The sequence below is a fragment of the Mirounga angustirostris genome, unplaced genomic scaffold (genome assembly GCF_029215605.1).
Source record: "Mirounga angustirostris isolate CCGP_5_RB_7025 unplaced genomic scaffold, mMirAng1.0.hap1 SCAF_16, whole genome shotgun sequence".
NCBI classification, from domain to species: domain Eukaryota; kingdom Metazoa; phylum Chordata; class Mammalia; order Carnivora; family Phocidae; genus Mirounga; species Mirounga angustirostris.
Window position 1 is genome coordinate 53,817,985 of NW_026991724.1, and position 12,466 is coordinate 53,830,450.

General features: G+C 53.2%; 1 protein-coding gene across 4 annotated transcripts in view; it reads left to right on the top strand.

Moving 5' to 3' along the window:
• The first annotated feature begins 43 nt into the window (after nucleotides 1-43).
• The window catches only part of POLD1 (DNA polymerase delta 1, catalytic subunit), a 26,616-nt gene continuing 14,193 nt past the window's right edge, over nucleotides 44-12,466 (top strand). For all 4 annotated transcript variants that reach the window (XR_008507356.2, XR_010408286.1, XM_064581742.1 and 1 more), the window contains exons 1-3: nucleotides 44-1,565; nucleotides 11,217-11,462; nucleotides 11,793-11,906. Coding sequence is in view for 2 of the 4 variants with exons in the window: in XM_064581742.1 (XP_064437812.1) it covers nucleotides 11,261-11,462; nucleotides 11,793-11,906 (316 nt within the window). In the remaining 2 variants the exon portion in view is untranslated. The remainder of the gene's footprint in view (nucleotides 1,566-11,216; nucleotides 11,463-11,792; nucleotides 11,907-12,466) is intronic.

A 12,466-nucleotide genomic window follows, 5' to 3' on the forward strand; every position in this document is an offset into this window, starting at 1 on the left:
AGAGAGAAAGAGCACAAGAGGGGGTAGCGGGAGAGGGAGAAGCAGACTCCCTGCCGAGCAGGGAGCCCGATGCGGGACTCAATCCCGGGACTCCAGGATCATGACCTGAGCCGAAGGCAGTCGCTTATCCAACTGAGCCACGCAGGCGCCCTGTTAGGGTCTTTATTGACACCAGCCCCCCGAACCTTTACTAGGCTGGTGGAAGGTTCAGGGTGATGTGACTGGGCTCTGCAAGGGGGTGGGGGGGCATTGCAGGAGAGGCTGACAGCCTTGGTGTCCTCTCCATGTACAAGGTGAGTTGGAGCCTATTGAAGGACAAAGGGAATTTCAGTGGATGGAGGGACCAGGGCTTTCACTAGGCAAAAAATACTTGCTGAAGCCGCTTGTGGGCTAGGAACTGTGCTGGCCCTTGTGGGGATGCAGATGTTATTCATCCAACAAATACATATGGGGCACTTATTATGTGGCAAACATAATTTTAGGCACTGGACACATGGGAGAACAAGATAAAAATCCTCAGAGGTGGCTACCAGGCAGGGCTGGCAGTGCGGGGATGGTAGGGGCCAGCTAGAAGGTGAGAGAATAGGGGCTTTAATGGGGGGCAGCACGCAGCTGTGTGGGACCTAGAGGTAGAAGGCAGGGAAGTCCTCACACAGGATATCCTGACCCATCTGGGATCTAAAGCAAGACGAGGGGGCGTGGCCCCCAAATTGAGGGAAGGGCACATGCCAAGTCTGGAAGGTGAGCGGCTCAGGTGAATTCAGAGTCAGGTCGGGCTGTGGAATTCTCTTAGTTCCTCCTCCGCCTGGGCCAGGCCCTGAGCGGTCACCGCTGTGAGCAGGATGCACAGCCCTGGCTAAGGGTGAAGGGGGTGTTGCTTGGAGGGATGGGCTGGGTACTGAAAGGTGTGTTTTAGAGCGAGTTGGGGGGGGGGTGACGGAAGTGACTAGTTACAAGCCGTCGTCCCATTCCAAGCAGTCCGCCTGGCGCCCCCAGGTGTAGCCGCCCTGCGCGGAGTCTAGTTCACGGATGGGGAAACTGAGGCCGTGAGACAGGAGGCCGACCAGACCTCCCCTCCACGGGGAGGGAAGACGTCGGGTGGCCAGCAGGACAGCAGCCAGGAAGTCCTCCCGACGTAGCCTCCGGCACAAAGCACGTGGGCAAGCAGAGGAGTCGCGCGCCGCGCCGCCCCGGCGGGCGGGAGGCGGGGCCGGAAGGACAGGTGGCGGGCCGCGCAGCTGCGCGCGCAGATTGTGGAAATCCGCGAAGGTATCGTAAGGAGGGGGCGTGGCTTGGGAGGAGTTGCACTCCCTCAAGACGGGGCGGGGTTTGGCGAGAATTTACAGGAAATGGAAAGAGGCCACCTGCCAATTTGGAAAGATGGGGCGTGGCCTAGCCCCAGTCGACGGAGGGGCGCGGCCCCGAGCCCCTGTGGGGCGTGGTCTCGCCCTCCTTGGGCGGGAGGGGCGTGGCCCAGCTCCGCGCCCGGTGGCTCTGAGCCTGCGCGCGCCGGAGTCAGGGTTCACGGCGGCGTCGGCTGTGGCGGGAAACGCTGTTTGAAGCGGGTGAGTAAGGGGAGTAGGGCGATTGCAGGGATTCGGCCCGACAGGGAAGGAGGATGGAGGAGCTGGGCATGGAGGCCTGAGGAAGGGGGGCGAGGGGCGAGGAGGCGGGAGGGATCCCTTTGGCTCTGGGGCGCGCGGTACACGGGCAAGGGCCGGTGGTCGTGGGAGCGTGCGCCAGGTCGCGCGGGAAGGTGACTGGGTCTGGGGGGGCCCTCGACGTGCGGGGGGCGCTTGTGCCGGGCGCCTGGCCCCCGGGGCGAGCTGGGGGATGCACCCTGGAGGGTCTTTGGGGCGACGGGATCCCGGACGCATTGGAGGACTGAATTGGTGCACATGGGGGCATGGTGTCATCCTTTATTCACTAAATATTGAGTACTCTGTGCCAGGCACTGTTCTGGAAGCAAAGGCTACAGCCCGAACAAGTCAGAGAAAGTCCTTGCTTGGGGAGAAGACAGACCGTAGACAAGCGATAAGTAATAATGATAAAGCAGTACTTTCGGTGTTTGATATATTATACGAAGTGAGATAAAACAGGGTAGACAGCCTCTTTAGCTGGAGTGATAAAAAATCGCCCCTCTGGGAAAGTGACATTTGACAGAGAAGTTGGCCGTGTAAAGAAAGGCCTGAACAGAGAGACCATCAAGTGCAAAGGCCCTGAGGCAGGAAGAAGTTTGGTGTGTTTGTAGCTGGATCCAAGAAAACAGGTGACGTTGGAAGACATGTTGGGAACCCGATCCTTGTAGAGGTTGGTGTGGGGTTTGTCTTTTATTCTAGCTTCCCCAGGGAGCCATGAAAGGTTTTGAGCATCAGAGCAACAGGACCCGCCTGCATTTTGAAAAATTGACAGGCTGCTGAGTGAAGATGGGATTGTAGTGGGAACAAGAGTGGAAAGAGGAAGGCCAGTTAGGAGGCAAGAGGGGATAGTAGGTGGCTCAGACTGCAGTGCTGTCAGTCTCAGGTTGTCTTTGGAGTTTGAGCCAGCAGGGTGTAAGGAAGAAGAGCTCAGATGGCTGGGATATGTGGTTTGAGCAACAGGTTGGATGGAGAAGGCTGAGGCGGAACGGGTTTGGGGTGCCACTCTGAGGTGGCAGTGAGTGGGCAGAGTGATGTCAACTTCTCAGCTTCATAGCCCCACTCGTGCCAGGAACCTGTGGTTACCTGTCTCTCCCCCTCCTTGCTGTATGTCACCACCCAAGCCTCCTGTCCCCTAGAGAGGTTCCTTACTCACTGACGGCCTTTGCAACGCTGTGTCCTTCTCATGCAATGCTCTTTCTTCTCTTCAGTCCTTCTTTCAGTCAGCTGCTCTTATGGCAGCCCCTTTGCTGGGCACTGGGAAGCCGATGATAATTCAGTTTGCTTGAGGGGAGGACAGGAGATCTCAATCCAGAGTGCTACGAACCAGTACGAGGCAGCACTAGTCTTGGGGAGGCGAGAGAAGCGAAAGGGGCTCAGGGAAGACTTGTAGAGTTGGTGATACTTGAGAGGAGTCTAAACTGACACAACTCGAAGTGGCTTGTGTTGCAGGCACTGTGCTGAGTGATGCTGGGACCCCAACTTGAGCGAGACCCTGACCCCTGTTTTTGAGGAGCTCACATTCTGAAGCAGTTCCGGGTGCAGTGGGTGCCCCCAGGGGCTGCCGCGTGTCCTGGAAGAGTTTAACTGGAGCTGAGTCTCTGTGGATGCAGAGGAGTTAAGTGGCTGGAAAAAGGGGCGATCTCATCCAGCAAACACTTCCCAAAGCCAGGCCCTGTGCTGGACAACGTCGAGGACCCAGAGAAGCGGCAGACCCTGCCCTGTCCTGAAGGGGTTCTGTCTGGTGAGGGAGTCAGACACAGGCCCAGATGGTCCCTGGCCTGCCCCAAGGGTAGCAGGAGTCAGGGAGGCCCACGGGAGGGACAAGGCCAAAGCATGGAAAGTGTGTAGTTTCCTGGAGGGCAAGAGCGAATAGTTACTTTTGTGTGTGAGCCAGGATACAGGGGGTGAGCAAGCAGAGGAATCCATCTCCAATCTGTGCCCCCTGTTGGACAGAGAGCAGTTCACCCGTGGAGGCTGGCAGTCTGCGATGCTGGTTAACAGTGGGGCTCTGGAGCGAGCCTGCCTCTCTTTGAACCCTCCAAGCTAGCTGTGCCACCTTGGCAGGTAGCTTCACCTCTGGGCCTTGGTTCTGGTCATTGTGTTGGAGGGTAACTTTTGCTTACCTTGGAAGTTTTTGTGAAGATTCTGTGAGTTCCTTCATTCTTCATTCGGTAGATGTTAATATATAGAGCACATCCTCTGCCCCAGGCCCTCTTCAGGGTGCACGAGACATAGCAGGAAACAAGACAAAATCTTGGTCACACAGTTTTTCATTCACATTGTGGGACAGACATTGAACAAGATAAATAAGCAGTGGTTCTCAGAATCAAGTGGCCTTGGAATCCCTGCAGGGCTTGTTACCCCAGATTACGAGACCGCACCCCCAGAGGGTTTGATTCTGTGGGGTCTGACCCTGAGCATTCCAACAAGTTTCTACCTGAAGCTCAAGCTGCAGGTCCGGGACCATGCTTTGAGAACGCTAAGAACTGATACAGTGCATCCCACAGCGATAAGTGCCATCTGGAAAAAGGAAGCAGAGAAAGGGGTTGGAGAGTATCAGCATGGGGCACTGGAGATTGTCCTTTTAGACAGGACTCACTGGGGGCACCTGACTGGCTCAGTCAGTGGAGCATGCAACTCTTGATCTCAGGGTTGTGAATTCGAGCCCCACGTTGGGTGTAGAGATTATTTAAAAGTCTAAAAAAAAAATAAATAAACAGGCCTCACTGAGAAGGTAACATTTGAGCAAAAACCTGAAGGAGGAGAGGGAGACCATGGGAACGTCTGGGGAAGAGTATTTGGTAGAGCAGAGGGAACAGTCTGTGCAAAGGTCCTGAGGTAGGACCAAGCCTGGAATGCTTAAGGAACAGAGAGGAAACAAGTGGCTGGAGCCAAATGAACAAGAGGGAGAGGGCAGGAGATAGTGTCTAAAAAGGAAGGGGGTGATTGCACAGGGTCCTGTGGGCCACCCTGCGGACATTGCTTCAGCTCTGCATGAGATGGGACCCAGGGGCAGGTTCTGACAGAGGAGGGATGGGATCATCTGACCTATTCGTACAGGATCCCTCTGGCTGCTGTGTGAAGAATACACTGATGGGGGCAGGGTGGAATGAGGGACACCCTGGGGGGAGGCCCTTCATTCATTCAACAGATGGTTCTTAAGCACCTACTGTGTACCAGACCCTGCGGCAGACTCTGGAACGCTCCGGTGATAAAACCAACCAGATCCCTGCCCGCTCTGGGCTCGTGGCTTGTCTTCCAGCAGGGGGAGACAGACCAAAAGCAATGCACAAAAGAAAGTTGCAGAAAATCTTAGCCAGAGGGACCAGGCTGGGATCCGTGCAGGCGCTGGGAAGTGGTGAGACTCAGGTCTCGTAGAGCCTATGAGATTTGCTGGTGGAACAAGCATGTGGTCTAAGGGGAAGAGAGAAGCTGGAGTGACTCCAAGGTTGGTGACCTGATGGGAGCTGCCTTTTGCTGAACTGGGGGAGACTGGGAGGTGCAAGGAGCAGGTTTGCAGGGAGATGAGGGGCTTGGCTTTGGAGTGCAGGATGCCTAAGCAGACATCTTCATGGTGAGCAGCTGCCTCTGTCAGGCTGGGGCCCTGGGGAGCGGTCTGGGCCAGAATCAGGAAGGGAAGCCTGGTGAGCATAGAGGTGGCAGTGAAAGCGGTGGGATTGGGAGAGATGGGATGAGAACACCGAGGGAGGGAGCGTCCCAGAAACCAGCGTCTTCGCTGGGGCGGGGGGCGGGGGCGGGGTGTGCACCCAGCATTGTTGTCTCTTTGCCAATGGACGGTCCAGAAAGGGAGAGATCACATGTTTCCCCAGCTGCTGTCCTGTGCCTGGGCAACTGAGAGGACACACAGGGGCCTCTTTCCTTCTCATGCTACCTTGCCTGACTGTCCCTCCCACCACACGCTCCAGGTCCCTACCTGCAGCTCAGAACTCCGTGTGTCTCTCTGGCTGCTTGCGAGGCTAGAGCAGAGGCCTCCAGGCTTTTTCCTTCCTGTGAGATAAGCCTCCTGTAGACACAGTGCGCATTCAGAAGCCACAAAAGGAGAGTCTGTTCCAAGTCCTCCTCATACAAAACTCTTGTATGCACGGTCAGAGCAGCGCTACTCGTAATAGGCAAAAGGTGCAAACAGCCCCGATGTTCACTGACGGACGAAAGGATAAACACAACGTGATACAGCCACGTGGTGAGAAAGTATTCAGGCATGAAAAGGAACGAAGCACTGACCCATGATGCGTCATGGGTAGACCTTGAACACATTATCCTAAGTGGAAGAAGCCAAACACCAATGGACACGTATTCTAAGGTTCCACATCTAGGAAATGCCCAGAATGGGCAAATCCATAGCAACAGACAAAGTAGATTAGTGGTTGCTTTGGACTGGGAGAAGTGGGGTGGGGGTGATGGCCAAGTGGTGTGGGGTTTCATTTTGGGGTGATGAAAAGGTTCTAAGATTGGCCATGGTGATGGTCACATGAGCTCTGAATATACTAAAAGCCATTGAACTATACACCTGAAACGCATGGGTCATATGGTATGTGAATTCTATCTCAATAAAACTGTCCCGTTCTGTCCCCCCTCCCCCCTCCCCCGGGAAGCCAGTGTTACCAGTTTATTATCTATTTTTCCAGAATTAGGCATTGAGAACAGACATGCTTTGGGGTGCCTGGGTGGTTGAGTTGGTTAAGCATCTGCCTTTGACTCAGGTCGTGATCTTGGGGTCCTGGGATCGAGCCCCCTGTTGGGTTCCCTGCTTAGTGGGGAGTATGCTTCTCCCTCTCCCTCTGTCCCCCCCCAGAAATAAATGAAATCTTAAAAAAATAAAAAATAAGTTTCCTGCCCCTTCCCGCCCCCCCCCTTTCATGACGTTGACATTTTTGAAGATTCCCGACAGGTAGTTTTGCAGCCCAGTCCTTTGGTTTGTTTCCTAATGAAAGAATCAGGGCAAACATTTTTTAGACTTTTTTTTTTTAATACAAGAAGGTAACAGTGTAAGTAAGTACAACATTCTACACCTCGCTTTCTCTAACTATGGGTCTTCGAGAGCCCTCCACATCAGTACATAGAGCGCTTCCTCATTCCTTTATACAGCTGCATAATATTCCATGGAACAGAGTTAATGTAATTTATTTAAACAGCCCCCCAGGGGAGGACATTTAGGTGGTTTCCAGTCTTTTGTGATCGCAAACAATGCTGCCGGAAATAACCTCGTAAATGCAGATTTTCATATGTGATAGTATATCTCTAGCATAAACCCTAGATGCAGAATTGTGGCCTTCCAGCTTTCACGTTTTCATTGAGGTGGAATTTACATACAGTGAAATGCACATGTTCTCAAGTGGACAGTTGTAGGTAAATTAAAGATTTTATTTATTTATTTGAGAGAAAGAGCATGAACGGGGTTGGGGGCGGAGGGAGAGGGAGAAGCAGACTCCCCCGTTGAGCAAGGAGCCCGACGCGGGGCTCAATCCCAGGACCCTGAGATCATGACCTGAGCTGAAGGCACACTTTTTTTTTTTTTTTTTTAAGATTTTATTTTATTTCTTGACAGAGAGCGACAGCGAGAGAGGGAACACAAGCAGGGGGAGTGGGAGAGGGTGAAGCAGGCTTCCCGCCAAACGGGGAGCCCGATGCGGGGCTTGATTCCAGGACTCCCAGGACTCCGGGATCACGACCTGAGCCGAAGGCAGACGCTTAACGACTGAGCCACCCAGGCGCCCCTAGGTGCCTGAGGTTAACCATTTAGTACGTTCACAGTGTTATGCATCCACCACCTCTGTCTACTTCCAGAACGTTTCCATCCCCCCCAAAGGAAACCCCATGCCCCTGAGCAGTCATTCCCCGTTCCTCTGATGTGTACTGTGCGTCTGGCTGTTTCCATGCAGCATGTTTTCGAGATTCGTCCATCCTGCGTGTCAGTAGCTGCCTCCTGTCTAATGCTGAGGAGTATTGCAGTGGCTACCAACCCAGACATTTGCAACAACACATCCCCAGTCCAGAATTTCTCTGTGCTGTATTTGTTAAGGTCTAGGCTGAGCTGCTGTAACAGAGACCCTACAGCACAGTGGCCCAGGCAAGACACAAGTGTGTTTCTCCACACAACTGCCCTAAGGTAGGCAGCTCTGCCCCAGAAGGTTGTCGAGGGGCCTGGGTTCCTTCCGTCTTGTAGCCCTGCAGTCCCTGCAGTGTTGTCCATGTCCCCGTGGTCAAGGTCGGTCACCACCACTATATCCATGTTCCAGCCATCAAGAAGGGGGAAGAGGCTATAGAGGGAAGCTTCTTTTTCTAAGATTTTATTTATTTATTTGAGACAGAGAGAATGAGGGACAGAGAGCATGAGAGGGAGGAGGGTCAGAGGGAGAAGCAGACTCCCTGCCGAGCAGAGAGCCCGATGCGGGACTCGATCCAGGGACTCCAGGATCATGACCTGAGCCGAAGGCAGTCGCTCAACCAACTGAGCACCCAGGCGCCCCAATAGGTCTTCTGGTTTTGTTTTGTTTTTTTTTTTTAAAGATTTTATTTATTTATTTGAGAGAGAGAATGAGAGAGAGAGAGCATGAGAGGGGGGAGGGTCAGAGGGAGAAGCAGGCTCCTTGCTGAGCAGGGAGCCCGATGTGGGACTCGATCCCGGGACTCCAGGATCATGACCTGAGCCGAAGGCAGTCGCTTAACCACCTGAGCCACCCAGGCGCCCGAGGGAAGCTTCTTTTGAAGGCTGTCCCGGAAGTTGCACACCTCACAGTCATTCTTCCCATGAGATAACGATGTGACCATCCCTAGCAGTGCACCCTGGGAAATGTAGTCTTGGGTTGCGTTTCCTGTGGCAGCCTCAAGGCAAGAGGTTGGTTGCAAGAAGGACCAAAGGGAGATTGGGTATGGGGTTGGGTGGGGGCAGTTATGGGATCCAGAGGTGTTCACTGGAACCCAGGGCAGCTGACCTGTCCCCTCCCCACCCTCCCTCCCAGCTGGGTCTGAAGTCTGCCCTAGGTTCCTGTAAATCTCTCTCTAGGCCTGGATGCCAGGAGATGTGTACTTTTTAAAAACTTCTTTCTCTTTTTAAAATAATTTTAGGGGCGCCTGGGTGGCTCAGATGGTTAAGCGTCTGCCTTCAGCTCAGGTCATGATCCCAGGGTCCTGGGATCAAGCCCCACATTGGGCTCCTGGCTCAGCAAGGAGCCTGCTTCTCCCTCTCCCTCTGCCTCTCTCCCTGCTCATGCTTTCTCTCTCTCTCTCTGTATCTCTGTGTCTCAAATGAATAAATAAAATCTTTAAAAAAAATAAAAATAATTTTAAACTATGGGAAGATCAAAAGAATAATAATACAAAGAACACCTGTATACACCCTTTACCCAGATTACGTGTTTTAACATTTCTCCCTCTGCTTTTTTTTTTTTTAAGAATTTTTATTTATTTATTTGACAGAGAGAGAGAGAGAGCACAAGCATGGGGAGCAGCAGGTAGAGGTAGAGGGAGAAGCAGACTCCCCACCGAGCAGGGAGCCCGACGTGGGGCTCGATCCCAGGACCCCGGGATCACGACCCGAGCCGAAGGCAGACACTCAACCGACTGAGCCACCCAGGCACCCCCCTTTTTTTTTTTTAAACAGGTACTTCTTTCGTTTCCTAAGTGCCATGCATTGTGATGGCACTAACTGCCCCCTCCAAGGTATCACAGAACACAGAGCAGGTTTGAAACTCCCGCTAGGTTACAGATCACAACTACTTCCAAGTGGTCTTCACAGTTAAGAAGGGCATATGTTTCAGCAGGCATGGTCTTTTTGTTTTATGATTTGCACGTGCTCAAGCTTTGTTTTTCTCCTCTCTACACATATGCCACCCAAAAACTTTTTTTCAAAATAGCTTGCATGTATCATGGCTATTTACCCTTAAACAGTTGAGGATGTATTTTCTTAGAATATTCTCTTACTGAACCAGAGTGAAGTTACCAACCTGAATGGACTTAATTTGAATACGGTCTTTTGTCAAACCTACCAGAGGTTATGTACTTCCGTGGCAACATATCTTGTCAAAACGTGCCACAAAATAATTTTTTATATGTTGCAATTAAGAAAACATATAAACAGGGGCACCTGACAGGCTTAGTCAGAAGAGCACGCAACTCTTGATCTCAGGGTCGTGCGTTCGAGCCCCACGTTGGGCATAGAGATTACTTAAATTTAAAAAGTCACATTTATAAAAATACAACAACAACAAAACATATAAATGTGTAAATTGCAGCCTCCTTTTGGTTTTTTGTTGTGTTTGCTACTTTGGATCCTGGATGGGGAAGAGTACTATAAAGGGCATTTTTTGGAAAATGGACTCTTTGTTTATGTCGTTACTGAGTTGTTAAATGTCCTGGATTTGATCACACTGTGCTTGTTTAAAAGAATGTCCTGGGGGCGCCTGGGTGGCTCAGTCATTAAGCGTCTGCCTTCGGCTCAGGTCATGATCCCAGGGTCCTGGGATCGAGCCCCGCATCGGGCTCCCTGCTCGGCAGGAAGCCTGCTTCTCCCTCTCCCACTCCCCCTGCCTGTGTTCCCTCTCTCGCTGTGTCTCTCTCTCTCTGTCAAATAAATAAATAAAATCTTTAAAAAAAAAAAAAGAATGTCCTGAGTAGGGGGTGCCTTGGTGGCTCAGTCAGTTAAGCGTCTACCTTCAGCTCAGGTCATGATCTTGCGGTCCTGGGATCAAGCCCTGCATTGGGCTCCCCACTCAGCGGGGAGTCTGCTCGTCCCTCTCCCTCTGCCTCTCCCCCTGCTCGTGCACGCACTCTTTCTCTCTCTTTCTTTCTCTCAAATAAATAAAATTTTTAAAAAGAGAGCATGTCCTTGGGGTGCCTGGCTGTCTCAGTTGGTAGAGCATGTGACCCTTGATCTCAGGGTTGTGAGTTCAAGCCCCACGTTGGGTGTGGAACGTACTTAAAAAAAGGAAGAGAGAGAGAATGTCCTTGTCCTTCAGCAATACATGCTAAAGTATGCAGAGGTCAAGGGGCATGGTATCTATCTGACAGGCAACTAGCTCAAATGGCTTGGGAAAATAACGTAATGACGTGTGCATACTACATACAGGGGCTGATGAAACCAGTGTGGCAACAAATTGATACTCGGGGAATCTGGGTGAAGGGTATGCAGTTCTGCAAATTTGAAATGATTTCAAAAGAGAAAGGGCTTCTTGTTTTGTTTTGTTTTGAAGGGAGATGGGAAGCCTCTGAAGTGTTTTGGGCTGGGAAGGGACCAGATCAGATTTGTGTTTCAGGCCTGGGCAGGTGGGGAGACAGGTGGGCGACGGCATCAGAGACAGAGGTTTATGGGAAAGAAAGGGATGTGCTAAGGACCAAGTCTGTGGTGGGTGGAGGGCAAGCAGCCAGGTAAAGGGATGTGGAAGGTTTGAGTGTGTGAGGAAAGGGTTAAACTGAGGTGGGGAGTGGGCTGTAATTATAGTAACCAATAATTATTTGGCATGGCGACTGTGCCAGCACCCTGTGAGCCTGTGGGTAGAGAGTCGTGCGACTCCTGGGAATTAAAAGGCTCATGGTCATGGTGGGTGCATGGGGGGCCAGGAAGAAGACAGGAACCCTCCCCCAGCCCTGACTAGCCCAGCGGGATGGATGGCAAGCGGCGGCCAGGCCCAGGGCCTGGGGTGCCCCCGAAGCGCGCCCGTGGGGGCCTCTGGGATGAGGATGAGCCATGTCAGCCATCCCAGTTCGAGGAGGAGCTAGCGCTGATGGAGGAGATGGAGGCAGAACACAGGCTGCAGGAACAGGAGGAGGAGCTGCTGCAGCCGGGCCTGGACGGAGCAGTGGATGGTGAGGCCTGAACCCCCTGCACCCCCACACCCATCCTGCCTGGGAACCACGTCAGCCACAGAGCTCACCTGTAACCTCTGGCCTCTGGCCCACACTGAGCCCCCACAGAGTGCTGACCTCTGACCCTGTGCCAGTATGCCACCTTTGTTGCCTGCAGCTCCTGCTCTGACCTTGACCCCCTAATCTCTCCTGAGTTACCTGCCGGATCCAGAGCACCACGTCCACCTGACTTTCCTTTCGCACATCAGATGCCACCTGAGAGGTCATGGGCTGGGCTGGGTGGACCACGACTCCATGTAGCCTGCTTGTCTCCCCTTCCCCCCAACCCAGGGCAGTTCTCCCCAACGGCCATAGATGCCCGCTGGCTGCGGCCCCCCCCGCCCCCCCTGGACCCCCGGACGGAGCCCCTCATCTTCCAGCAGTTGGAAATCGACCATTACGTGGGTGAGCTTGGTGGACAGAGGCCTGGTGGGGGGGAGGAGGGGCCCTGGGCTTTGAGGGAGGAGATGGACACAGACAGTGCCCACGCAGGTGGCCAGGGCTGTGGGTGCCCAGAGGGGCAGCAAGAGGGGAAGGGGGCATGGTGTCCCGCAGGGCTTTTTGGAGGTGGGGAGTGTCTCCCAATTGAGGCCTGAAGGTAAGAGCTGGCTCCTTGCTGAGGGGACACGCGTGTGGTTTGACGTCCATCCGTCCATCTGTCCATCCAGTGTCAGGAACACAGCATCTGCATTGAGCTGGGCCCTGTTTCAGTCAGACCAGGTCCCCGCTCTTCGAGGCTCACCTTCTGAAAGGATAGGCAAAATAAAAAAGGAAATGGAACCTCAGGTGGCGATGAGGGTTATGGAAGGACCTAAGGTAGGGCAGAGGTGCCAGACTGCGCATCTCGGAGGTCTGAGGAGGCCTCTCTGAGGAGGCACCAAGGAGCCATGGGGCGGTCTGGAAGAGGGATTCCGGACCGAGGGTCTTGAGGGAGAGTTCTGGAATGTTCAAGGAACAGCCAGGAG